This window comes from Chinchilla lanigera, unplaced genomic scaffold, assembly GCF_000276665.1.
Source record: "Chinchilla lanigera isolate Chin_1 unplaced genomic scaffold, ChiLan1.0 scaffold00112, whole genome shotgun sequence".
Taxonomy (NCBI): domain Eukaryota; kingdom Metazoa; phylum Chordata; class Mammalia; order Rodentia; family Chinchillidae; genus Chinchilla; species Chinchilla lanigera.
The window spans coordinates 4,621,210-4,648,703 of NW_004955513.1; the positions used below are offsets into that span (position 1 = coordinate 4,621,210).

A 27,494-nucleotide genomic window follows, 5' to 3' on the forward strand; every position below is an offset into this window, starting at 1 on the left:
CGGCCGGCGCAGGCCTGGGCGGCGGCGGCGCGATGTTCGTGCAGGAGGAGAAGATCTTCGCGGGCAAGGTGCTGCGGCTGCACATCTGCGCGGCCGACGGCGCCGAGTGGTTAGAGGAGGCGACCGAGGATACGTCGGTGGAGAAGCTCAAGGAGCGCTGCCTCAAGCACGTAAGGCCGAGCCCCGCGCCCCCGCCCCGCCCGGCGCCGACCGCGGAGCCCGCCTGGACCTGCGATCCGACCTGGACCTGCCGGGCAGCCCGCGGCGCCCAGGTCCCCTCCGCCCCTTTCTCGGTACCTGAGCCCCGGGGGTCGCCCCGGCCAGCCACCAGCCGTGGCTCCCCGAGCCACCCTCTCCTGCACTTTCTGCAGTTAACCGGGAGGTGGGGCGGAGGGGAGCCCGAGGCCGGAAAGGTGGAGTCCGGGTGAGACAGGCTCCTGGCCGTCCAGCATTTGTGGGAGAAGAGGCGTCTTCCTGTTCGCCGCCGAGCAGCTGCTTGGAGCTGTTTCCCGAGGCTGCCTGAGAGCCTGGGCTTGGCCCTGTGCTCAGGTCACCTAAAATAGCGCCGCTGCTTTTCAGTGGGGGTGAAATGCATTTAGCGGGAAGGTACAGACCGGGGTCTCTTCCCAAGGCGCCACTTGTTGAAGTCTACTCAGAAGAAACGCTCCTTAGGTGGCGGTCCCCCTTAGCTCCTTGGGTTGCTGAGGTTTGGAGCTAGTTCTTGAGACTTTCCCTCCACGCCTAACTCAGTGAGGTACTGTCAGGCGTCCGTCAGACCCGGTGGCCTAGGGAAGTGCTAGACATGGCGCTGTAGGGTTTCCTGGGAGAATTTAGGTTAAAGGTGGCCACAGCTTTTTAGTGGGGACTGTGTGGGAGCAGTCATGTATCTGTACACTTGACAGGTTGTCCGCCAAGATAAGGCCGTTGTCTCAAAGGGTGAGCCTGCAGTTACGATTGGAGTCACTGCTGGCAAGGAGACCTTTGTCGGCTCTCTTATGAGCGTGGTTAGGTGGGCTTCATCTGTAACTGTCAGAGGTGGTGGGAGGTGGCCCACCCTTTACAAGTCCCCTCGGAGCACAGTGCCCTGAATGTGAGTGTAGGGTTCTGAGCCGCTCAGGGAGGTTTGTACGCTCGAGGGCAGGTGTGCTGACTGCTGTCTTGTATTCTAGTTCTTATTTTTATTCATTGTTTGAGTTAGGGTCTCACGTTGCAGTTCAGGCTGGCCAGCTCTCCAGGTGATCCTCCGGTTCAGCTGCCACAGTGCTGGGGTTACAGGTGTGTGATGTTTTGCCTGTTCTCTTGTGTTTTTATAGCCTAGCCGGCATGCTTCAACTGTTTAGCAGTGCCACACTCCTGCCGTGGGCTGCTTAGTGGCTTGGTCTGTACACACAAGCCCAGAACTTGGCCTGGAGTGAGCGTCCGGACAAGCGTGAGAATCTATGGGAGAAGTGAAAAAAGATTGTCAGCTCTAAGCCGCAGGGCTCTGGAACATGGCACTGAGTTTAACTCACTAAGGGTATGGATTCACATCATGGGCGTAGCAGTGTTTTGCGAAGGGGACTAGGAAATGATCCATGGATGCTTACTAATAAACTTCAGGAGCACTTGGGTTAATTAGGTAGCCAGTTTCAATATGATGCTAATTATTTGTGATGTTTATTGTTCCAGTGGGTATTGAGATTGTACCATTTGGGATTTTTTGTCATTATCTTCCTGTAAATTGAGATTTTATTCCACTCTGCAGTCTCCCCAGGTGTGGAGGATCTGAGCAGGAGGGGAATTTCATGCCCAAAGAGCTGACAGAAATTATGGGACTGGAGAGCTGAGCCATCAGAAAATGTTCCATCTGTCCTGGAGTCAGAATGCCCCGGTAGGAAGGGATAGGCTCAAGTTGTGCACTTGAATGTCACCCTGGAAGCCAGGGCCTGCATATGGGCAGTGAGGCTAAGACGCGTGTGTCTTAGCTTGTTTTCCTCCTTCCCAGTGTCACCAGCGCACACCTACACTAGTGTTGTGCGGGGTTTTTTTCCTCCCATTTTCCCCTCTATCCTTCCACTCCCGGCATTGCTGGGAGCCCACTGCCATAGTAAGAGGGATTATTGTCCTAACTCTAAGGAAATGGATTGCTGTTTTGCCTTTGCCTTTTTTGTTCTATCCAAAGTGGGCTCACCATGGCAGTCTGTGGCGTCTGTCGCTCAGGTCTGGCAGAGGCACAAGCGGGTGCTTTAGTCTAACAGGGCATTAATGACGTTAAGAAAATGACCCCTTGGCAGGGGTGGTTCTCTGTGATATCAGTGCCAGAATGGAGCACAGTACTTTCCCTTGTGGCCCTGTGGAGCTTCAGGTCCTCTGCACGTGACAGAGTGCATCAGGTCTGAGCAGACGTGAAGGCACGGCTCCTCTGCAATGACACAGCACACAGGGTGGGGCCCAGAGGTCTTCACTGGGGTGCGTGTGCAGATGCCGAGATGGGCGGGCTCCTGCATGGCAGGGGTGACATCCCTGGTGTGCTGTTGGCATGGTGTGGGCCAGTACAAGGTTTTGGAAACCAGGATGATTGTTTTAGAAAATTGGGTTCCCTTGACTGTATTCTGAACCTCACATGTCAACTGGAATTACCTGCAAATTCTAGGATTACAAACTGGCTCACGCCGTATTTCTGGGAGCAGAGTGTTGCCAAGCTCAAGGGAAGCGGAGCTCCCTGCTCTGTGGTCAGTGGTAACAGCACAGCTGGCTGTTGGCTGGATTCTGCTTCCTGTGCCCTATGGCCTTGCCAGTTTTGGGGAATGTGTGGTGACTCTGGAAGTCCTCATGACCTTTTCTCAAAACTGTGTTTTCAGTCTTGACAGTAATGGAAAATTCTAGTTGCTCCTAAAATGCCAGTGTTGAGAGTGGGTACCCACTTCAATTTTTCCTGCTTTTTCTAGTTAACAGTGAATGCCGGGTATTTCCAGGCCTTTGGGGTTGCAGGGGAAGGTGGTGTGCAAACTTTAGTGGGTCCGGGTGCCACGCCTGGCTTGTGCTGGGGCCTGGAACACTGTGGTGCTGGGCATCCCGGGTGGATGCGTCCTGGGGTGACCATACCCTCCTGCAGGCTGTGGACGTTGGAAAGCGCCCCAGGAGCGTGTCCCTGGCCTCTCAGGCATCTCCTTTTCTGACATAGATGACTGTGTGTGCACCCTGGTGATCCATGATGTGAGCCAGCACCCCTGGACCCCCAGCCTGCACCGTGCTGTAGCACGGGAGCTCCTGTGGATCCTTGCTGCAGCATCCAAGGCCGCTCCACTCTTCCCACCCGAAAGATGGGGCCTGGGCAGGGCTGGAGCTGAGTAGGCCCCACTGTCCAGGGTGACATGTGGTGTGGGGCTGAGGTGGGCAGTAGCCAGGGGTGACGCTCTGTTTGGACTCAGATGAGGCACTGCGAGGCTGTCCCGCAGCACGCTTGGTGCTCAGGCCATGCCCAGAGCCACACAGGCTGTCCTGCCACATGTGTGCCCTGGGCAGCCGAGTGGTGTTCGCAGAGAGAGGAGCCTGCTGAGGTGAGCAGCAGTGTTGCCAGCAGCGTGCAGCGGGGCTGTGAGGCAGCTGTGGGACTGGACAGGACCCCGGTGTCAGTGGCTTTTCATGTCTCCTGTGAAGGTGCCATGTCCTCACCGCTGTGGGTGGATGGCCTCTGTGGTGGCCGAGGACCTTAGCCCTTCCTCCCCCTCCTGTGCCGCCTGCACTGCTGGGCTGCAGGGTGGACACAGAGCTCCGTGCCCATGGTCCCCTCTGAGCTGGCCCAGGAGGGGACCCTTGAGCGGCATCTGCAGTGGGAGCGTTGCTCGGTGAGCCGAGGCCGCAGTGCTCAGTGGGCCCGGCCTGGTTCTGGGTTCTGGGAGCCAGCCTTCTTTCTTCGCTGTGCCTCCACTCCTGTCATGTGGATGGAAGGAGACAAGGGCACACCTGACACCTGGGTCTTTAGTTTGCCAGGAAACCACGGACCTTTTTGATGTAAACATGACTGTCCAGCTGGGCATGGTGGTGCGCACCTATCATCATAGCTTTTTGGGAGGTTGAGGCAGGAGGACCTCAAGTATGAACCTGGCCTGGGTAACATAGCAACACCTCTCAAAACAAAAAATTAAATAAAATAAAAAGAGTTGGGCTGGGTGTGGTGGCGTACAAGGTCTTGCTCTGCAGTTCAGGCTGGCCTTGAGCGCCCTTTGTAGCCCAGGCTGGTCTTGAACTCACAACGATCCTCCTGCCTCAGCCTCCTGAGTGCTGAGATTACAGGGGTGCGCCACCACGCTTGGCCTTTGATTTCAACTGTGCTTTAAAGTCTCAGCTCAGGAGAAAACCTGTAAATGCCCACTTGGCTGTGGGTGTCAGGCTGTGTACTGTGGGGATTGTGACGTACTTTCTTCTATGCATTGTTTAATTTCATCTCTCAGTGTGCTCATGGGAACCTAGAGGACCCCAAAAGCGTCACCCACCACAAATTCATCCACGCTGCTTCTGAGAGGGTGCTGAGTGACACCAAGACCATCTTGGAGGAGAACGTGCAAGACCGAGGTGAGACGGTGGGATGGATCCTGGTTTGTGGGGGAGTACAGAGGCCTCATGCATATGTACATGGTGTCTGTGGCCCCAGTTGGCTGTGAGCGAGAAAACTGGACCGACTCTGGTTTTATTTTTCCTTCATTAACAAAGTATATGTTGTGGAGTATATGTGGAAAAGAGCAGAGATCAAATCTGAGCAAGCAGTGGACATCCAAGAAGCCAAACATGAGCTTTACTTTTAATTCTGCTCAGAGCAAACCCAGACTCTGGAGCTTCTGCGGGTTTTATTTCTGGCTTGAAATGATGGTTGTGCCTGTTGTCTGAGGCCCCATAGTGAGATGCACTGCTGCGCAGTCCACTTCAGGGCTTAGAGCCCTTTAAGTACCGACTTGGTTCAGAAGTCCTGGAAGCCAGGGCCCTGGACATGTTGCTCACAGACCTCCCCTGAGTGTGGTTGTCGGCCCGGCCCAGTGCCATGGGAGGTGGCCCACCATCCTGGGTTGGCGACCGGCCATGCCTCAGGTTGTTGGTTCACAGCAGCCCATGAGAGCGAGGGTATTTTGCAAGATTTTCACCAGTTCTTTGTGTGGTCATCAGGACTCTGCCAGGCCAATGTAGTGACCTACAGCCTTGTCCTTGCCCACCCAAGAGCCTGTAGGTCAGCCAGGGCTACGAGGGAAGCATGGAAATGGGGGTGGGTCCGGGTTTAGGGTGATACAGAGGGAGCCTTGCTTTCTGTGCTCACGAAGGGCACCCAGCAGCAGCACCCTTCACGCGCTTAGGCTGTGGGGCCGGCTGCATGTAACAGATGTGGTGTGTTTCCTCCCAGATGTCCTGCTGTTGATAAAAAAGCGAGCCCCCGCCCCCCTCCCTAAGATGGCCGAGGTCTCTGCGGAGGAGAAGGTGAGTGCGAGCTTGCCATCTGCGAGCTTGCTCAGTGAAGCGTCCCCAGGCTTTGGGCTGTCTGCTCATTCCCAGGCCTGGCCCAGCCCGTGCCCTTAAAGTGCTGCGTTGCCCTTGGCTTAACCCCTGCGAGTTCTCCTCGAACGGCCGGATAGGTGCTGTACGACAAAAGCGTTGCTAGGGCCCTGTGCGCAGGACGGGAGCAGGCGTGCGGAGCCAGGGCGGCACGGTTTGCACCGCTGTCCCAGAGGCTGCTGTGCCTCTCTTGTCTGTTTCTTGCAAGGCAAACTTGGGCCTGTGTCCTCTGGAAACTGCTGCTGTAGAGACCCCGCGGTGTTTGCAGCGGTCACCCCAGGCTCGTTCCTTAGTGCGAGATGGTCCTGCGCGCGGCCTTTTCTGCTGTTACACCACTTCTGGGGCCTGCGCCCTGGTACAAAGCAGCTGCTCACCTCACGGTTCATCCCAAGTGCTGGCATTTCTTCCTCAGTCAGAAAGGCCGGGGAGTGTGTTCGCCCTGGAGAGAGCAGCTGGCCTCTTGGGGCTGGGCCATGGCCTGAGAGCGGGTGAGCTATTCTGGGGCTTCCTCTGGGCCATGGATATATAAGGAGCACCCTGGGCTTGGGCTGCCTTATCTTAAGCCGCACCTGGCTGCAGTGTAGGTGTGGACTGGCAGGGGACCAGGGAGAGGTCTGGGTGCACCCTTGTCTGCTGGGCCAGGCCTGCTCTGAGAACTGCAGTGATAGGCAGTTCTCACCTTACAGCTGGGCGGACAGCAGGGTTCTGGCACAGCCGGTGGCCTGCAGCAGGCAGTGTGCAAGACGCAGCAGAGCCCCCTGACCGCCCTCCGCTCCTCTGCACCTGTTTGCAGAATGTGCCCTGAAAGCTGTTAAATCGTGGTTCTATGATTGTTTAAATCAAAAGAACACATGTGTTTAAAAGCCAAGTATTACAAATGTTTCAATAAAATCAGTAGTTTCAATAAAATCAGTGTACCAGGCACCTGCTGGGCGCCCCTCTTCTCTCTTCCTTCTGTGTCAGGACTGTGTAGCTCTCCCTCTCCATGAGCAGACTGTCACAGATTTCTCCGTAGGGCAGTGCGTGTCTTGTGTTCACCCCTCCTGCGGTTTCTTGTCCAGGGTCTTGGGCGTGACGTCCGGAACCCGGCTGTGTTCCTTGCTGCATGCTCTGGGGAGAAGCTGCTTCTGGTTTCTTCAGGCAGATGGCAGCACCCACCAATCCCTCCTGCTGCCCGCTGTGGCCCCATCTCTTGCTGGTGTTAGCAGGGGTCAGCTCTGCCCCTGGAGGCACCTTGGTCCCCTGGTGTGTCCTCTGTCTGCCACCGGCCGCAGAGTTTCCTAGAGGCAGAGCCATGTCTTGGTGGGGCCTCGCCTGACTACGCCAGGGCCCCTGTGGGTTAGGTGCACAGCCCAGCTGCAGCGTGGGAGGTGACAGCACCTTCAGGTCCTGCTGCTGCAGCACAGATAGCATCTTGCCTCGTTCCTGGTTTGGTGGGAGCAACTTGCTCGGGCTTCTAGGGAGGGAGGTTGGGTCATGTTGGGCTGAGACTGTGCTGCCCTCGGCCCACCTGGGAGCTCTCCCCTGGCCTGCTCCAGTGGGGCCTTCAGGTCCAACTTGGGCTATGGTGCACACGTTGTCCCTTTTCTGTACTGGCTGTGATGCGCTGGGATTCCGATGTATGAGTTCAGGAGGTTTTGCCCCGGGTCATGTTTGATAACTTCCTCTCCTGCCCCTTTCCTTCTGTCTCTGGCTCTCAGGCCCTTGCTGCTGGGCCTGCTTCCTCGCCCCCTGTCCACCTGTGGCCGCTGTTTGTGCTGAGTGCGGGTCAGGGTGTGCCCCTCCTCCAGCTCCTCCCCGGCTGCCGCCTTTCCCTTCCCCATTTACTTTCTGTCCTTTGTCGTCCTGGTCCACCCTGTCTTTCTGTCCTTGGCTGGGTGTCGCCTCCTGGGGGTGCTCTGTGCCAGAGTCTGTGCTGTCCGCTGGCTGACCCCGTGGCTGTGCCTGTCCTGCCCAGGTGGCTGTGTCTCCTGCTGGCCTGGGGAGGAGCTGCTTGGGCCTCCGTGGGCTAAGGGCCCTGGCTTTCGACTCTCAGGAGGGAGTTGGTTTCTCTAGGGAGTAGACTGGCCCCATGCTGGCCCCTAGAGCTCAGCCACACGGTGGCCTCTGTCCTGAGGCGTGGCTGGGAGGGATGGTGGGCCCATGAGCTCTTGGCCTTTGCCTGCGGCTCTGTCCGCCCCTCTGTGCCTCCTGAGTCTGCCGCTGTCTCTCCCTCCTGGTTGTGTGTCTTCTCCCTGCTTTCTGGTCATCTCCACCGTCCTCATCCCGGTGTCGGGCTCAGTGAGGCTGTGTCTGGCACAAGGATGAGCTGCCCTCCAGCCTCCGGGCTTCTCCGCTGTCCAAGTGGGGCCTCTCAGGTCCTTTCTGGCCCAGTGCACTGGGATTGTGACTGGGCCAGCTTCTCCTCTGTCCTCCCGCCACTCTGGCTAACTGTGTGGGGTCAGGTCCCGAGCACCTCACCTGGGCTCTGTCCCCAAGGCTGAGCACGGAGCTCCCCACAAACCCCCAGCTCCACGGGGTTTGCAGCTCTTGCTTGGAGGAAATGTGGTGGGGGACCCTGTTGTCTCAGTTTCTGTCCCTGAGCTCACTGTGGACTCTCCCACCCCTCTGTGCAGAAGAAGCAGGAGCAAAAGGCTCCAGACAAGGAGGCCATACTCCGGGCAACAGCCAGCCTGCCCGCCTGCAGCGTGGACCGGGCCGCAGTGCAGACCACCATGCGAGACGTGAGTGCCGCCCTGCACGTGCTGGGTGGGGCAGGGTGGGAGCACGTCTGGGGGCTCGCCAGGTGCTCGGGGAAGTGGGTACCACTGCTACTCTGGAAGCTGAGGCAGAAGGATCACGTGAGCAAAACCCCCAAATCAAAACAAAAAGTGCTCAGGGAGAGTGAGGCAGGATATTCAAGAACTCTACTAGTTTTGCAGTGTTTCCCTAAATCTAAAATTATTTCAAAGGAAGAAATTAAAAAGACACCGGGAGGCGCGGTGAGAAGCGTGGCTCCCCCTGCGTGGACCTGAGGGTTTTGCCCGAGCCTTGGCTGAGTTTCTTTCCGATGTCTGAGCTCTCAAGTCATTTTGGCCTGAGAAACAGAAGCACTGGCCGTGCCTGTGTGAGCCACGCAGGCCGAGGGCACACTGGTTTGGGGTATGGCGCGTGGCCACCTTTGGTTTCACCTGACCCAGTCTGATTCAAGTGCTGCTGTGAGCCCTGGGTCGAGTTAGGAAGGTGCCTCTCTGCGGGCGTCCCCAGTGGGTCCCGTGTGCTCCGCTGCAGCCACCTCTGCCCAGCCCCGAGTGGTGGGTGGCGAGGCTGCTCCTGGTCTCCAGGCTGAGCCTGGGGGAGCTGGGGTAGAGAGAGTCTAGGGGTGTCGAGCCAGCTCCTTGTTCATGCTTCTGCAGCTTTGGGGTGGCCAGTGGGGTTTCCAGATCCACAGCACTGAGTGCTGGCCAGGCACTTTGCTTGTCTGCCCCAGGCGAGGCAGGACCCCTGGCTCTCAGCAGCAGTGGCACACGCGTCTGCTGCCGGGCACATGGAGCCCCTTCCTTTGCTGTGGTGTCTCCTGAGGGATGAGCTGACCCCTGTCCTGCCTCTTCTCCACTGTCCGGCCACCCCTGAAGGAGGGCAGTGCCGTGTGGACTCAGGCTTTTGGGCACTGGCATGGCGGTGCCGGTCAAGTCGGTTTGCTCGACACTCAGAAAGTCTTTCCTTTCATCCCTGCTGCAGTTCCAGACAGAGCTCCGGAAAATCTTGGTGTCTCTCATTGAAGTGGCACAGAAGTTGTTAGCCCTGAACCCCGATGCAGTCGAACTGTTTAAGAAGGCAAATGGTATGGGCAGAGCCCAGGTGGGCAAGTAACCCTGTGTGCCTTCGTACCCACAGGCTCACACACACGCGTATGCGCACATGCACAGGTGCTCCGTCACCTGTGCCTGTAGCCTCGTGGAAGCTGGCAGTCAAGCACTGTCCGGTCTGCCTCTCCAGGGCCGTGCCACTGTCCCTCAGCCTCGTGTGTGGGGGGGGCAGGGAGGGGTGGAGTGAGCTGTCCTGAGGTGGCAGGTCTGCTAGATGCTTGTGGGTGTGGACGGGGCTGCCCTGTCGAGAGAGCCCCTCACATGTCTCCTGTCACCTGCAGCTATGTTGGACGAGGATGAGGACGACCGTGTGGACGAGGCCGCCCTGCGGCAGCTCACGGAGATGGGCTTTCCCGAGAGCAGGGCCTGTAAGGCACTGCGGCTGAACCAGTAGGTCGGGCCCCTGCCTTGCAGATGCAGGGTTGGGCCGTGCTGTCCCTGCCCAGCTCTGACGGGGTCGTTTCCAGGCTCTGTGTCCTCAGTCACCCACATACACATTGGGGTGCTTAGTTTATTGTCTCACAGTAGGGCTTTTGTTGTCTCGCCTTTTTTGAGATAGGGGCTCTATATTGTCCAGGCTGGTCTCAAACTACTGGGCTCAAGCAAGTGTCCTGCCTCAGCCTCCCACGTAGCTGGGACTGCAGGGGCACTGAGCGTTTTAGGTTTGGCCTGTGTGCAGGACCATGAGCTGGCTGGTCTGTCTGCTGAGCTCTTGCGTTGCTGCACCCTGACGGCCAGAGCCAGGGCCCCCAGGGACAGGGATGCTCGTGGCCTTTCTGAGTCAGTGTCATAGACACTCAGATTCCAGAGCAGAAGGCATTGAGGGCTGGGTCCTTCCTGGTCTGGCCCTGTCAGACTTTTAAAAGTCTTTGCAGTGCTGGGGACTGAACCCAGGTGTCCTCGAGAACCCTAGGTCAGAACCTGCCCCACGCCACACTCGGGCTCCCTGCGCCCATGCGCCTGGGACCCTGTGCTGGGCCGGGGCCTTGCAGAGGCCACGTCCGCGGAGCCTGGTCTGCAAGGTGGCCTGCTGTGGCTAGTCAGCGGGGGGGGGGGGCGGCCCTGCTGCTGCTCCGGGAGCGCTGGGAAGGGTCTTGTCCCCTTGCAGCATGTCAGTGCCGCAGGCCATGGAGTGGCTGATCGAGCACGCGGAAGACCCGGCCATCGACACGCCTCTTCCAGGACAGGCCACACAGGCTGAGGCAGGCGCTGCGGCCGCCGCTTCCGAGGCCGCAGTGGGTGCTGCTGAGGAAGACGAAGAGTGGGATGAGCTCACGGAGATCTTCAAGAGGATCCGCAGGAAAAGGGAGTTCCGGGCCGACTCGCGGGTATGCATGTGCGCCTGCACCCCACGCTGCCTGTCCGGAGGCCGGGCCAGGGTGGACCTGCGCGTCCCAGTTCAGGCTGCTTTGTCCTCGCCTGATGGCAGGGCCTCATTTCCTTAGTCGTCTCCTGAGAAGACAGTGGACAGTGGTGCTGCCGCAGCCGCAGGGCAAGGATGGGCAGCGCCAGGAGCAGATGAGCGGGCATGGGGCGGGAAGTGCGGGGGCCCTGGCCGAGCTGGCTGTTGCTCGAGGCCCTGTGGTGCCTGTCCATGGCCCTTCCTCACTGCTGCCTCTGCTTGGTCCACTTTCCTGGGCTGGGTCTTGGGGTTTGGTTCCTTGTGACCTCTGTTCCTTGTGGGTCACAGCTGTGTCTGTTCCTATGTGCCTGCCTCTGCCTCGGGGTATGGTGTGGGTTTCTCGGGGCCTCCCCCATGGGGACCCCATGTGGCCCCCATGTGACCGGGCTGCCAGGATGCAGGCAGGAGGCATCCTAGTGTGCTTCTGCAGGTCTGAGCGGGACACCCAGCCAGGGCCAGTGTTTATCTTGCCTGCCCTCGGGAGACCTGCGCATCAGCTGCAGCTCCAGGTCTGCCTTCTGCGCCTCTTGTCCTGGCTGCACCAGGGGTCTCACATGCCGGGGGCGCACACATGCCAGGGGCTCTGCACTTCAGCTCTGTAGGCCCTGCTGGTGCCGCCCAGCCCCTGTTGGGACGATTTCTGTCACTTTTGAATTCCCCATCTTGTGAGTTCCTTGCATCTTGCATTGCAAAGTTTCTGTGCTGTTTCAGGCGACATTTCTAGGGCCTGGCAGGGGGTCTGTCTTCCTCTTCTGAGGAGCTGGCTCCTACACAGTTGTTTTGAGCTGGGTTCTTGGTGTCCTGCAGGCAGGCAGGCTTGAGCGTTGCTGGGTTTTGGCCCTGCCTGGTCCTCATGGGTTTGCTTGGTGATCAGTTCCTGTTGTTATCTCCAGCTCCACACCCTCTTCTTTTGAGAAATGGCCTCCCTGTGTTGGCCAGGCTGGCTTCAAACCCCTAGTCCTCCTGTCTCATCCTCTCAGCAGCTGGGACTACAGGGTGTACCACTTTCAGCCCTTTTATGAAAAAATCAGGTTTTTTTTTTTTTTTTTGTCGTCTTTTCGTTTGTTTTTGGTTTTTTTGTTTTTTCTTCCAGTACCGGGAATCAAACTCACAACCTTGCGCTTGCCAGGCAGGCGCTGTGCCTCTGAGCTAAATCCCCAGCGCCCCCTTTTTTTTGTCTTTTTGAGACAGGGTTTCACTATGCAATTCAGGCTGGCCTTGAACTCGAAATTATCCTCCTGCCTCAGCCTCCAAGTGCTGGGATCACAGGCGTGCGCCACCATGCCCGGCTCATTAATTTTCGCTTGTTTTCTTTGCTGAGATACTTTCCCACTGCCATTCCCTCTCCTCACCTCTGTTTTATTATGTACTTATTCCTCTGTTTTAGAAGAGTCTGTAGAATGGTCTCTCCTGAGATGGGCATCAGGGCTTGAGAGCAGTAAGAGCCTCTTGCCCTCTGATTTCTGTGCCAGTCCTGAGACTGGGCCCAGGCCAGCAGCCACCAGTGTCCTAGTTCGGCTATTGTACGAAAAGAGCACCGAACTCCCCACTGCTGCTGGAGGAGGTCCTTACTGTGGCAGGGGCAGGAGGCACCCGAGCGTGGCCAGAAGTGCTAGGGCCTCGTTTCCTGGGCTGAGAGAGGAGGAGCGAATGGATGGGAAGAGCCATCCCATCCGGGGGTTTGGTGGTCTCCAGACCTTTCCACGTGGCCTTTGCAGTGTGGAGGCTCCCGCCCAGGGGCCCTTTCACTGCCACTGCCTGGGGTGGGTGACTTCACTGTGTGCACATGAGCCCCTGGACGTAGGCAGCTCCCAGCCACGCTGCCGAGAGAGACCCCAGATAGAGTAGGGCTCTCTGTCAGCTTTCCGCCTGGAGGGCCTCCTGCCTCTTCCCACCACCACCGAAGTCCTTGGGGTCTCTAAGACGTCCGGCCGTCTGTCTGTGATGTGCATATTGTGCAGGGGGTCATGGCATCATGGGGAGAGCTGAGAGGGGTAGGAGAGAAGACAGTGGGGCTTGGTCTTGAGAACGTCAGGCGGCATCCTTGGGGAATTGAGGGCCTCGAAGTTTTTCTCGAGGAGTAGCACTCTTTGAGCAGTATGTTATAAAAGTGCAGCGTAAAGTGGTATCTCGTTACAGGATTTTTGCCCTGAAAATGTGTGTCCATTTCCTTATTTCTTTGGTACCAGAAATTGAACTCAGGACCTTGTGCTTGCCAGGCAGGCGCTTGTGCCACTGAGCTGTATCCCTGGCCACATTTCCCTAAAAAGTTGAAGGTTAGGTCATCATTTACCCTATGAATTAGTGTATGTTTACGTTTAGAACCTCAGTGTTAGATACTGGTTATTAAAATTAATTTTAGTTTGTCTTTTAAAGATAAAATTGGAGTAAAAGCACCTTTCTTAAGTGCGACATTTTTGTCTCCATTTAAGCTGGATTTATGTGCTTAACCTTTCTCTAATGCTACTCTTGGATGACACAGTCTCCGGGGTGAGGGCAGGTGGGTGGCTGGGCTGCTTTGAGCTGCTTGCTCGTGGCACAGATGCGAGAGCTGGAGACAGCTCGGCTGCTTCTCTCCACTCAGGTCCCGCTCGCCAAGGCTGTGGGACTCTGGAGCCCAGGGAAGCCTCAGGCTGGGGCGAGGGCTTGGACGTGGAAAGGTGCTGTGCATGTGGCCGGCTGCAGCGTCCGGCGCTTGGTATTCACTGGCTGTGTGCTTCTGCCTAGGCTGTCATTTCCCTGATGGAGATGGGCTTTGATGAGAAGGAGGTGATTGATGCCCTCAGAGTGAACAACAACCAGCAGAATGCTGCCGTGAGTACCGCGGGGCCCAGCCTGTGCTGTGCCTTGCTGTCTGCGTCCCCTGGCTCTCGGGGTGTCAGATGAGCTGTGTTCTGTGCCCCCACACTGCTCACTTCAGGGCAGAAGACTCAGGTGGCACACAGCTTTGAAGGTACTAGTCAGGCAGGGTGATGCATGCCTGTAATCCCAGCCCTCTGGGAGGCTAAGGCAGGAAGATCATAAATTTGAGCCCAGTTGGGACAGCTTATACCCTGTCTCAAAATAAAAAATAAAGGGCTGGGGATGTAGCTCAGTGCAAAGACCTTGGGTTGAATCCCCAGTAGCCCCCACCCCACTGAAAATTCTGAGAAAATTCTGGGCCTTGCCTGTCTAAAAACAGTGCCTTCTGTGTGCATATTCTGTGGGTGTGTAATTTGTTGATGTGTGTTCCTGCTCATACTTTGAGATCGAGTCCCGTGTTGTCCCTAGGCCAGCTGCTGATGGGAGCCCAGGTGCAGGCTTGGGTGGGCTGGTGGCCTCCACTGTGGACAGACAGGGTGAGGCCCAAGTGTCGAGCTGAATGTCCAGTCCTCTTGGGTATACTGGCTGTGGAGAAACACTGTCATGTGGGGCTCTTTCTCTAGAATGGGGCTGGGCGGAGAGGCCATGCTGACGCCCCATTCCATGATTGGGCACGAGGCAGTGGTCAGGCTCAGCTGCAGTGCCAGGTGCTAAGACTGCCAGGCCAGTTCTCTCTTCTCGCTCAGCCTGGCTGGGCATGCATGGCACTGGATGGGACCCAGCTTGTTGCGTTGGGGTCCCTTCCAGTGTGAGCAGTGCTTGGGACCTGCCAGGAGCCGCAGAACAGGACAGGGCCAGGCGTGGGGCTCATGTCCACAGTGTCGCCAAAAGGAGTTAACAGGTCCCCATGTTCTTGGGTTGCAGTGCGAGTGGCTGCTGGGGGACCGGAAGCCGTCCCCTGAGGAGCTGGACCAGGGCATCGACCCCAGCAGCCCTCTCTTTCAGGCCATCCTGGACAACCCAGTGGTACAGCTGGGTCTGACCAACCCCAAGACGCTGCTAGGTATGTGTGCCTGTGAGACGCTGACTTGGGTGGGGACACAGGTGCTGCTGAGGTGGCGTTGGGGCCAGGACAGCTTCCTGAAGACACATGTGTGCGAGTGGCCAGGCCTGGGAGCCCAGTCCCACTGTGGGTGGACGGGCTCCCACGGGATCAGGTGAGCCGTGCTGGTGGCTCATGTAGGCAGCACTTACGCGGGGGAGGTTGGTGTGGTTTTGGCTTATCTGTACAGGACTTCTCTGGTAATTGTGTATTTTTATTTTAACTGTGTGCATACAAAAATGCATAGTGTCTGTAACTAATGTGTAGCTGTGCATGAACCACTCAGCTTAACAAACAGCACGGTCATCCCTCTGTGTCCCTGGAAATTAGCTCCAGAATTCCACGTCAGCTTCCCCAGCTGCTCAGTGTGTGAGGTGGCAGGGTATTAGCGGGTGACCGACACAGATCCTTTCCTGACCATAAACCATCTTTGGAGTACCTGAAGTGCCAGTGTAGGGTAGTGCTGTATAAGTTCTTATCTGTTTTATTCAAGTTTGGGTGTTGGGTATTTTATCTCAGAAACAAGAAAACTAAAGCAGGGGTAGAAACCTGGCCTTGCTGCTGCTGCTGCTGCTGCTTTTTTTTTTTTTTTTTGGTACCGGGAATCAAACTCAGAGCCTTGTGCTTGCCAGGCAGGTGCTGTGCTGCTGAGCTATATCCCCGGCCCCCTGGTGCTTCTTCTGCTGCCCTCAGACCACATTTTCCATTGTTCTTTCCCTTCTCAGAAACTAAGCTCTCCTATGCTGTATCTTTGTAGACTACTGCTTTACTGGAATTTCCTTTCTGGCCAAACTCACAACATTTTAAATCATTCTGCTGGGCTCTTGCTCTTGATTCTCAACACAGATTTGGCTAAAAGCCCTTAAGAGTAGCCATACCACTGCCTCAAATTAGACTGCCTTGAAATTTCTTCTGCAAGATTAATTAGCCTTCTATCCTTAAGCTTAGTCTAAGGCAAACTCTCTGGACAGAAACAAAATGCAGACAAACTTTCTGCCAAGGCATAACACACATTGTTGTGAGTCCAGCACCCAGTGCAGTCCTTCCCAGCAGAAACCCCCCGAGCCTGGTCTTTACCAGCAGCTTTTCTGTCAGCATTTTGGTCTTCTTGGCTCTGACCAGAATCTCTCATCCAGTACAGTCTAAGGCATTCCAGGGCTGCTAATTCAGCTGATATCTCCAAACCTTTTCAAACCCTTCCCACAAGACGGTCCCAAAGGCTCCTGAATCACATGGTCAGGTACAGTTACAGCAGTGACCCCACTCCTGGTACCAAAGTCTGTCTCAGTTTTCTCATACCTCTCCAGAGGCCTTTTTATCGAGCTGTTATTTTTCCATGTTTGGTATTGGCATTGCTCTTTGTGGGTTGGTTTGTTGCGGACCCATCTGATGGTAAAGGCCAGTTCTTTCCCTCCAGTTCGGGTGCTGGGTTTGCGGTCCTGTCTGCTGACCTCCTGTGTGGCTGGCTCCTGTCCCCCCTCCTCCCTCTGTGAGGCAGACTGCCCAGGGCACACACCTGTCTTGGTCAGGGGGCTGAACTTGGGCACTGACGGGCTGCTCCTCACAGCAGGGCATCCCTGGGGCAGAGCATCTGCCCTTGGGGTAACAGGGCTCAGCTAGCTGTGGCTGCAGATGTGAGGCTTGCTGCCGAGCTCCATGTGTCAATGCCATCCTGGCTTCCCTGTGCTGCTCTTTAGCCTGGCTGGCCTGCCTGGCCACACACTTATGCAAAGATGTGCCTGCTGAAGTCTGGAAGTGAGCACTCCTGATGTGAGTCTTGAGCAATGACTGTTCTGTGGAGAGAACAGAACATTCATTATGGGAAGTTGGGAAAGGAAGATAGGGTGAAAGTGCGAGTTGCATCTTGGGATCCCCTCCCAGGTGCTCTCCCTTGTGCCATTTCCATGGTGTTTAGGGCGCTGGGGGATTTACTGCAGTGCCTGCTCCTCTATCCTGACTGCCTGGGAAACAGGGGCTTGTTGGCCGAGGGCAGGTGATTCATTCGGTGGACATGGTCTGGGTTCTTTTAGCAAATACAGTTCCCATTTCTGGTCATTAGATGGCTGCGGGACCTCCTGCTGCAGTGACCCTTTCTTGTCCCAGTCCTTGGGCGCAGCTTGTGTCCTCTGGGGACCGGCAGCTGTACATACCCGGCCACCACATCAGACTGTGGAGTCTCCTAGGTGCTACTCATCAGCATGCTCTCCTGCTCTGCCTTTGGCCAGTGCTGGCCGCAGCCCCCACTCTGCCACCCAGATTGCTCTGTGCTCCTTTTCCTCTTTATAACGTCATTCTTACATCGGCTGCTTGTGTCTTTCGTCTTACATGCAGCGTTGGGCTGTTTTTCATTTGCAGTATAAATTCAGCTCTTCGTAAGTAGCTTGTTGTGTCTTAGGAAAACCTGCCCTTTGTGGCATGTTGCTAACCCCTCATTTGCACTTTAATCTCATGGTATGTTTGAAACACAGAAGCTAAGACAGCACAGAAGGTCAGGTGTGGTATCTTGCAACTATGATCCCACTATTGGGAGGCTGATGCAGGAGGATCGCAAGTTCAAGGCCAACCTGAGCAAATTAGTGAGACACTGTCTTAAAATAAAATGAGAAAAGGTCTGGGGATGTAGCTGAGTGGAAGCATCCTTGCCTGGCACGCTTAAGGCCCTAGACTGAATCCCTAGCTCTGACAAAAATAAAAAGACAAAAGTCCTTCCTTAGACAAATACTCACCCATGCACTTTTCCATTTTGACTTCTTTTCTCATGGTTTTGCTTGTCTCGTTCACCTTCTGGAATGTGTTTTTCGATCTTTTGGGAGGCAGGGGCAAGTAGGGCTCCTGGTCTGTGTACGGAGCAGCCCTTTCCTGTTGATGCCGCCTTCTCACAGGTCCTGAGGTGCTTTCTGGGTTTGCTCTCTGAAACTGACCTGGTTCTCAGGGTCTTGTCGGGGAAGCACCGGGAGACTTTTCCTAGAGCCTGGGAGGGTTTTCTTGCCATGCACACAGCAGAACCAGTTCCCTCTAGCTCCATACCCATTGGGGTCCTCCTTGCACCTGAGTGGCTGCAGGTCCCTGCAGTGCAGGTTGAGCCCCCGAGCTAGGGTCCAGGTGCTCAACCACAGCTCCAGCCTTGGAGCATTCGGGACTCAGTGCTGGAGCCCACACAGCCCCCAACACCACGCAGGCATGGAGGTGAGGAGCCCCGGACAAAGGGTCATCCTCTCTGGGGTGGCCTTGCCACTAAGACGGCTGGGTGCAGTGCAAACTTGCTCCTTCAGGGTGGCTGCTCATGGGACTTTTTGCCAGGAGGCACTGGGTTTTGTAAGAAGTACTACATTTTTATTTTTATATTTTTTTTGCAGTGTTGAGGATGGAGCCCAGGGCCTCGTGCCTGCTAGGCAAGTGCTCTGCCACTGAGCTAACCCCAGTCTCTGGTTACATGTTCAGTGGCGATCTCTAAAGATCATTTTCCTAAGGTTCAATGTCTAGATTTTCCAACTCAGTGATAGTAACTGCAGCAGTGCCAGTGTGCATGAGTCTTCTGTATGTCTGGTTATTTGCTCCGGGTGAGGGTGGAAGTTGGGGTGCAGGTTAGGATGGTTTTCAGGTCTGCATAGTTGCCACCACATGGCTTTCCAGAGCTCGCACTGTGAGCACAGACAGGCCAGTGGCCACTTGGTCTGTGGGACACCCGTCCTGTTTCTGATCTGCTGAGTGGTCTGTGGGGTGGGCAGGGCCTGTGAATTCAGGCCAAGTTAGCACTGGGGTGAGCTCCAGTCCTTCCGTGTCTGTGGTACTGGGACTGACCCTGCCCCTGCACACATGGTGAGCACTGCCAGTGATCCCCACACAGTCCTGGCAGAGCTCTGTGCCTTGTACCCTGCCAGCACCCCATGGGGAATCAGGGCACTGGGCTCAGCTCTGCTGTCTCTACAGCCTTTGAAGACATGCTGGAGAACCCGCTGAACAGCACACAGTGGATGAATGACCCGGAGACGGGCCCGGTCATGCTGCAGATCTCCCGCATCTTTCAGACGCTGAACCGCGCGTAGGTGGCCCTGTCCTCCTCGGTTGTTCGGCCGCAGCCTCCCTGGGCAGGGCAGAGGTGACCTTGCCCAGAAGCCGTCTCCAGCTCCTGGGTCTGGGTCACCAGTGCCATGGCTGCTGTCCCTCCCTGCCTTACTGCTCCTGCAACGGTGAGGCCCGCGCTCCTAGCTTCCGACTGGCGTTCCTGGAAGGGTTGTCTTGCCGGGTGGTGATCGGCGCCCCCTCCAGGTGCTCTGCTGGGCTCTGGAAGTGCTACTAGAAGCACCTGACATGCTGCCAGGAAGCCTGCTTGTCCCTGACTTGAAGGTGTGTCCAAGCCAGTGTTATGCCCAGCGTGCTACCATGGCAAGTGAGTCGGGTGGCTTCTGTAATAAACTGACCCTTTCCTACTTTCTGTCGATGTGCTCCTTCAGTGCCCGGGAGACATCGCCGGCCTCCCCAGTGTGTCCCCAGAGCATAGGCTTTACTGCCACCTCCACGCCTTGTCCCGATCGTCTTGGGAGTGGTGATGCTGGAGCTGACCGTGCCTCTGCCTGGGGCACAGTCGGTAGACCAGCACACACCTGCCTTCCCTGTTTCCCTGAGCATTTTTGGTGTTGGAGATGAGAAGGTGAGTTTCTCTCTGAGAGCCCCGCTCCTCATGCTGCTTGCAGCACCTGGCCTTAGGTGTGTTTGCGGTCCCTGCAGCACAGCCCTGCCTGCCCTCTGCAGTACGCTTACTGGGGGCCTCGGCTGAGCTTACCTCTCCCAGCTGGTCACCTGCGCTGAGAACACGGTGCCACTCGCTGGTCTGGTACAGTCATCTCCGCCCTGTGCTGCCCTGCAGGGTGGACTCTGAGGCTCGGGTCAGGGCTGAGGCCGCCTGAGGCGCCAGCTCCACAATGGTCCCGGGTCCCTGTGCTCCTGCGCTGGGCAGTTGCACTGAGTCACCATGGGGCTTAGGAGATGGCATCTTCTCAGGGTGGATGCCTTGCCCGTGGCCTGGTCCTGAGAGCAGGTTATGCCCTGCTGATGCAGCCTGGGATGGGGCTGTGGGACTGCCCCGTCTGCAGAGCATGGACCCATGTTGTCTTGGGGAGCTGCAGGGGTACGCAGCAGTCCACCCGCTGAGGCTTCCTGTAGCTGCTGGTGCTTTGTGTTCAGGAGGACTCCCGCTGCCCTGTGGGGTGCTGTTTCTCCTCCCTGCCTGGCCGCTGGGGTGCTCAGTGCACTGTTATGGTCACTGGCACATGGGCAGGTGGCCTGCAAGGAGCCTCTCCTGGGGTTCAGTATGTGTCTGGCAGGTAGGATTGTGGGCCATCACCTTAGGAGGTGGTAAAGTGACTGGCAGACCTGGGCGTCTCTGAAGGCTTGGTCGGGTGAAGGCTGAGGCTGGTTGTTGAGTTCGCTGAACGCTGGCTCCTGCTGCCCCAGTGACCCACCCATGGAGAGCAGGAACACTTACCCGGCCGGAGCTGGCCTTGAGTGGTTGCGTCCACTGCCAATGCGAGGGCTGTGAAGGCTGCCGGCAGTGAGGTGTGGCTGTGGGTCTAGGGACACGAGGCCCAACACCTGCAGATAGATGGGCTGGACCTGTCGTCCCTCACAGCAGGTGCTGTGCCATGGGCTTCACTCTTGTTTTCCTCTGGGCTCTGGAGGCTGGTTGCTCCACCAGGCCCAGGGTGAAGAGTCCTGCCAGGGCCCTGTCTTAGCTGTAGGCATGAGGGGTCCCTGGCACACGGCCCTCTTGCGGGAGGCACTCTGCTGTGCCCCTGGTGGCAGGGCTGGTTGGCCTTGATGGCATTGTAAATGCTGCATGGAACAGCTGGTGGAAGTGGGGTAGGGCAGGGAACAAAGGGGTGCCATGGCCTCAGGCGTCTGAGGAGTAGGGCAGGGCCAGATGGGTCCTGGGCCCTCTGGAGATTGGGTACAATAGGCTCAAGTTGGCCTCAGCCAAGCTGTGGGTTCACTCTTAGAATTTGCTGTCAGAACGTCCACGCTATGCCTGAAGGTGCTGTTACATGGAGCAGGTTTCCTCATAAAGTGCTGATTCCCACATAGTGACATGTTTCTCATTACACCCTTTTAAGGGTGTCAGGCACATCCAGGCGCAGTGGCGTATGCCTGTAATGCTGGCACTTAAGTGGGGCTGAGTGGGGAGCATCACAAGTGTGAGTCCTGTCTTGGAAGCTGGGTAAGATCTTGTCTTAAGCAAAAAGTCAAAAAGGTTGGGGGATGTAGCTCAGTGGTGGAGTACCTTGGGCTCAGTCCCCAGTGCTGTAAAAAGCAGGCACACTTTAGTTTGGATTCTGTACGTTTAGACCCAGCAGCAGTGGTGTATGAGAAGCAGGTTGTGGGGTGGAAGAGAAAGAGCTGGGGTGTGGGAGACCATGGCCCACAGGACCCCACCTTGGCTTTGGGGTGTTTGGAACCAGCTGAGTAGCATCCCCCAGTAGGAATGGGCCGCTGGCTACTATGACCCGCATGCCAGGCCTATGCCCCCAGGCCAGGAGAGAGGAGAAGGAGGGCAGCCCTGAGAATTCCTGAGGGCCAGGCCTGGGCTGGGTGGCCGGGCGCACGGAGCCAACCTCCCACACATGTGCCTGCCTCCGTGGTGCTGCACCGGGGCCGGGAGGATGATGCTGGGTTAGCTCTGATGGGTATAGAGCCTGCTGTTCTCTCCCATTGCTTGCTGGTCATCTGTGGGCTGCAGGGCCCAGCCTGTGAGTGGGGCCAGCTGGACAAGCAGAAGTCCTTGGGGGAAGGTCCAGGAGGAGAGCTAGACAGCGGGCCCTTTACCAAGGCTCCCTGTGATTGTCAGGTGGGCGTGGGGCCTGGAGAGGGTGAGGCTGGGTTCTGCGCTCTGCTCCAGGCGGGCCCCTGCCTGAGCCTGCCAGAGGCCATTCCTGTGGGTCATGCAGTGATGGTGTGGGGCGGGAAGCCCTGATGCCACAAATCGCGCCACTGCCCTCTCCTGCCTCACTGGTCAGGTTGGTCGGCGTCCTGGCCTCATGAGGGACACCGCCTTGGACCCAAGTCCTCCCCGCCCTGGCCCTGGCCAGCCTGGCCTCCATGCTTCCAAGTGGACCCGGCATGGCAGCGTGAAGCTGGGCCTCAGTGGCTTGTTCAGACCCTGTGGTTTCTCCACAAGCTTCACTGTGGCCGGGCCCTGCAAAGCCACCTCAGGGCAGGGGGGGCACAGAAGGCAGGCAAGCAGGGAGGACCTCTGCAGATGGGCGAGGGGCGGAGCCTGGGGGGTGAGGCCCAGGCACTACAGAGGGGGCTCTCAGACTGTGGGACAGGGCCGGGGCTGGGCAGGAACCTGCAGTACAGGGTGAGGTCCTCTGCCGTGGCAGCGCCTGCTGCACTCTTCCGGAGCAGCTGTCTGCATGGCAGCTCATCACGGCCCTGGCCGTAGGCCTGCACGTGGCCCAGTGGTCCACTTGCCATGTAGCCACTTTTAATACTGCGAGTGAGCCAGGGCACGCCAGGGTGTCTTGACCCTGGGAGCCAGTGAAGCTGCCTCCACCAGCACTGGCCCCATGGACCCTGCGGCAGGTTGGGCTGTTTGCGGATGACCCGGGAGGCTCTTGAGGTCGCCACACTCTGGAAGCCCTGGCCAGGAGGACTGTACCTGTCTGTTGAGCAGTTGCTGGGATTATAACTCTCAGCACCTTCACAGTACCACCAGTAACTCAGCATTTCCACCTCACACCAACATTAAAAAAGACAAGAAATTTGGTTTGCTTTCCTTAGCAGAAGTAGTTTTCTTTAGAACAGAATGTTCCTTTTTGCCATGCTGGGATGGAACTCAGGGCCGGTGCATGCTGAGCTGAGGCTGTATCACTCGTTGGAGAGGGTGAAGCCACTCGGGGTCACCTGACTCAGGCCTCCCAAGGGTGTCACAAGAAGCCCTCTTCTCAGGAGCATCTGCCAGACTGCATGAGCTACCTGGTGTGAAGAATGCCCGTATGAGGCTGAGGCAGGAGGGTGGCCTGAGCCCAGGAGGGCTGTGACCCAGACGTGAGGTCAGCTTGATGTTCTTTGGTGTCTGTGCTGCCCAGTAACCTATGACCTCCAGGCAGCTTCTGTGTACGTAGTCACTAGAGGGTCACAGGTGAACCCAGGAGCTAGTGAATATTAACTCGTTTCAAATTTAATAATTTGGCTGTGTACATCAAAGCCAAAAAACCCTGAGTTCTTTCTGAATTTTAAGTTCAGCATAGGCAATTTTTTAATTAAAATTTTTTAGTTTTTTGTTTGTTTGTTTTTGTGGGGAGGGTCTTGTCATGTACTCCAGGCTGGCCTTGAACTCACTATGGAGCCCAGGCTGGCCTCTAGACTTGTGGCACTTTCTGCCTCAGCCTCCTGAGTGGTGGGATTACAGGTGTGCACTGCCACACCTGGCTAGCATACATATTTTTTAAACTGTGCTAAAATACACACAACATAAAATTTGGGACTTTTGTTTTTGAGCTGGGGTCTGGCCCTTGCCTGGCCTGGCCTTGAACCCCAAGGACCGGCTCGGTCTGGCCTCCTGTGGAGTCTCCGTTCTGCTGGGTGGACCTGGCGCTGTGGGAGGTAAGGGGACAGGTCACACATCCCAGCCTGCACAGGCCCAACGAGGGACAGACCCGAACCCCCTTGCTGTCATGTAAGCTCAAGTGCATCCTGAAGTCTCTTTGGGCCGTGGCAGTGGGAGGGGAGTGTGTGGGCACATGTTTTATGGTCCTGCTGCAGGACACTTGCTGAGTCACTCAGGTTGGTAGTGGACTGTCCCTTCCTCAGCCTCTCCACTTCGTGGCCTTTCTGCCTCTGTGCTCACAGAGGCAACAAGAGTGGCCGTCCCAGGGCTGGGGACATAGCTCAGCGGCATAGCGCCTGCCTGGCAGGTGCAAGGCTTTGAGTTTGATTCCTGGTACCAAAAAAAAAAGAATGGCTGTCCCCTCTCCAGTGGTGCCTCACTGGGCAGGGCCTGTGGGTCTTGGAGGACAGGCTGCCCACTGTGAGGAGCCAGGCATAGCTGAAATGCCCATGAGAGGCGGCACCTCGCTTGTGGCTTTTGCCTGTTTATTCTAAGATCAAAACACACAGTTTTAGACTTAGGGAATCAGAATTAAAATAGGAAGATGTCAGGCCAGGTGTGATGGTGCATGCCTGTAATCCCAGCACTCGAGAGGATCGCTGAGAGTTTGAGACCAGCCTGGGCTACAAAGTCAGCTCAAGGCCAGCCTGAACTGCATAGCGAGACCTTGCCTCAAAGACCAAAAAAAAAGATGTCGCTTCTGCTTTCACAAAGGAGTGACAGCCAAGTTAATAAAGGTGAGGTTTGCCTTCTCTGCTGCTTGGGAACTCACGTGGTGCTGTGTTCCCCCTCCGTCCTAGCAGCCCGCCTGTGCCCCTGGGCCTGTGTCCCCGGCTGCCACAGTGTGCACTCTGCCCCCTCAGGCACACATTCTGCTCAGCCTCATTCCTTCTGGTTTGCTCAGAGAATCCTACAAGGAGAAGCAGGGTGGGGCTGGGCAGACTGAGGGGTTAGAAGAGGGTTTGGGACTCTCAGAGCTCCCCCGAGGCGAGGGCAGAGGCTCGGAACAGAACTGTAGAGAAGAGGGAGCGTCTGGGGAGCGTCCAAGCCCTGGTGCACTCTGGAGGGCTCTGCTGAGCCGCAGGTTGGTGGCTGATGGGGACACTGCCCTGCTTGATATCAAGGTTTTGGGGTCACGGATATAGCTCAGCGGCACAGTGCCTGCCTGGCAAGCGCAAGGTCCTGAATTCCTGTACCAAAAAAGGAAAAAAGGTTTTACTTCCATCCTGACAGGGCTTCCAAGAGTGGCCAGAGGGGGAAGCAGCTCCTTGAATCTTGAGTCTTCTGGGTTCCTCTGGTCACCTTGTGTCTCAGCAGCAGCCTTGTCCTATGCGGTCAAGGCAGAACCGCCTGTAGTTCTGGGTGGAACATGCCAGCTCCCATGTGAAACGTGAGCGATGCACAGAATGCTGAGCTGAAATTTCCTAAAGGGTAACGTCTACATATGAAAACAAACCCAAACCCGCACCTAGAGCTGCACCATCTTCTCCAGTGTCAGAAGTGGGTATAACTGTGCAGTTCTGGCAGCCCTGGCCACGGTACTGCCACACCCCGAGCCTGCTTCCTCCTCTGGTCTCTGCTCCTTGGCCTCTGGCTGGCTGCTGGGTCTTCTACCTGTCCCCTCCCCTGCGTGATCCAGTGTCACCACCCACCTGCCTTTGCACACCACCCCCCCACCCCCCGCAGCTCTGCCCTGATCAAACCCAGCAACTCTGCCTTGGTTTCATCCATGTTCTCATTTGGGGGACAGAGGCTGGGCCCCTGGCTTCCTGTCCACTTCCGAAGTCTCCCAAGGAGATGGATGGGAATACTGCCAGCACCGCGTTACATCTCTGGAGCCCAGACAACGTCCGGGCATCTCTCTCTTCCCTCTCACTCATAGTCCCTCTGTCCTGCCTTCAGCAGCCAGGCTTCTGGCCCCAGCTCCTGCCATCTGGGTTCGTGCTGGTTAGGTGACACCAACGGCTGTCTTCTGTCCTTGTCCAAAGACTTTCCCTTTTGTGGCATCCACAGAACATCTGACATGCCAAGTGTCTCCCCGTGGTCCCAGTGCCACTTCTCTGCTCTCCTCCGCAGCCAAACCGGAAGGAATGCAAATATTCATTTTGGGGATTCCTGTCCTCCTGTCCCTGCTGTTGCACAGAGCTGCCTGTCAGGAGTGTTGGGACATCACCCATCCAGAGTCACACAATGAGCTCCTGATCTGCCCCATTCCCCTGCCCCAGCTCTCCTGTCCTGAGAATTGCTTTGGAATTACATAAAATGCACAAATGTCCGAAAAGCACAAACTATTGAAGCTGGCTCAAGAAGACAGAGAACCTGAATAGGCCTACACCAAATGAAGAGATAGAGTTAGTAATCAAAAAGTCATCTATGAAACGCAGACCCAGAAGGCTTCAATGCTGAATTCTTAGCATTGAAAGACACTTAAAGATGGGTGTGGTGGCACATGCCCATAACCCTAGCACTTGGGAGGCTAAGGCAGTGCTGAGGCACAAGGATCGTTGTGTGTTGAGGCCAGTCTGAACTGCATAGTGAAAAGACAAAACAAAACAAAACAAAACAGAGCACTTAAAGAACTAGTACCGGTTTTTCACAAGCTTCTGAAAAATATCAGAGAAGGGAATACTTCCAATTCATTTTGAGGCCAGTAGTAACCTAATGCCAAAATCCGATGCCACAAGAAAACTGCGAGCCCATTTCTTTTTTTTTTTTTTCCGTCTTTTTTTTGACAGTCTCACTATGCAGTTCAGGCTGGCCTTGAGCTCACTTTGTAGCCCAGGCTGGTCTCGAACTTGCAACGATCCTCCTTCCTCAGCCTCCCAAGTGCTGGGAGCCCATTTCTGTTATGAACATGGAGCTCAAAATCCTAAACAATGTAGTAAACTGAATCCAGGAACATGTAAAACGTTTTAGACAGAATGAACCAATGGTTCTAGCAAGGCACATTATAGAATGAAAACCCCAGGATCAATAGATGCAGACAAAAAGCACTAGGCGAAATGCAGTGTATTTCTCGATAAAAAATGCTCCAGACTGGAGACCGAGAAACTTTGGCCCAATAGAGGGCAGCTGTGAAAACCCACAGCCAACACCACCGTCAGCGGTGGACTGGATGCTCCCCCAGGTCAGGGACAGACAAGGACGCTTGCTCCAGACTGCCAGGCAGCGCTGAACCGGAGGTTCCAGCCAGGGCAGACAGAAGCCAGAGGCCTGCAGGTGGGGCGGACGACGGATCTGACTTCGGCAAATCCGTGGGGATGCACTGAGAGACCACTGGAAGTCACAGACGGGTTCTGCGGGGTTGCAGGATGCCAGGGCAAGGTACCCTGCGCAGCCTTGGCGATGCCCGCTGCCAGGGGCTGGAAGGTCCCTGTGGAAGGGGCACGGCCACCTCCTGCGCACTCCCCACCTGGCTCGGGAGGCCCGGCCCGGCCCCGGAGTATCTGCCGCCCCCGCCTGCCCACGTCCCCTCTCCTCGTTCTGCACGCAGCGGCGCGGCGGTTCCGTCCCGCGTCTCAGGCTCCGTTCGCTGTCGCCCTGCCCAGGACATGGCTTCCCGACAGCCGCAGCCCAGGCCTCCACTGCGCCTCCCCGCCGCGTCCTCCCGCTGAACGCGGCGCCCGTCCCTTCCCCGCCTCCTGCCCCCTCCCCCGTCCTCCCAGGCCTTTGGCTCCGGGCTCGTGGAGCAGCCCAGTGCCCGGTGCCCGCGCGGCCTTTCTCTGGCGCAGGACGGCTGCCGAGCACAGACGCGAAGCATCCTCTCGGGTCAGGCTGTCTGCCCGCGCCCTCGAAATCCTAACTCGGCTCCTCCGGCACTGCGACGCTCCCTGAGGATCCGCCGGAGCCCGCCCCCTGGGAGCGACTGGGTCCCGCCGGCGGCGACTGGGGCTGTGGCCGGGACGACCAAATCCCAGCGTGGACGTGGACTGGCGCGGCAAGAGAAACGCGCAGACTACGGGCTCGCCCGGGGTTGCTAGGCGCGCGGTGCCCTGGGAGGGGGCGGGGCTCAGGCGTACTCACTGCGCCTGCGGAAAGGGGCGGGTCAGTGTGAGCCTGCGAAGGGTGGCGGGCGGGGCCAACTGCGCCTGCGGGAAGGGGCGGAGAAGGGTCGAGCCTGGGGCGGGGCCGCGGGCGGGGCCCACTGCGCCTGCGGAAAAGGGCGGGGCTGCGGACGGTGCCCACCGCGCCTGCGTGACGCGGCGGCGGTGCACT

The 27,494-nt window shown here is 57.0% G+C and overlaps 1 protein-coding gene and 1 long non-coding RNA gene across 2 annotated transcripts in view; both read left to right on the plus strand.

Moving 5' to 3' along the window:
• The window catches only part of Ubac1 (UBA domain containing 1), a gene marked incomplete in the record, with an annotated part of 19,341 nt that extends 232 nt beyond the window's left edge, over positions 1–19,109 (plus strand). Inside the window, 10 exon segments of the mRNA XM_005408533.2 lie at positions 1–170; positions 4,434–4,554; positions 5,372–5,445; positions 8,136–8,243; positions 9,241–9,343; positions 9,650–9,758; positions 10,477–10,696; positions 13,498–13,584; positions 14,497–14,635; positions 18,605–19,109. Coding sequence (XP_005408590.1) covers positions 33–170; positions 4,434–4,554; positions 5,372–5,445; positions 8,136–8,243; positions 9,241–9,343; positions 9,650–9,758; positions 10,477–10,696; positions 13,498–13,584; positions 14,497–14,635; positions 18,605–18,720 — 1,215 coding nt within the window.
• Positions 5,452–6,444, plus strand: LOC106147045. Its single transcript, XR_001231744.1, has 2 exons — positions 5,452–6,008; positions 6,207–6,444. It is a non-coding gene; the product is annotated as an uncharacterized LOC106147045 (long non-coding RNA).
• Positions 19,110–27,494: the final 8,385 nt, after the last annotated feature.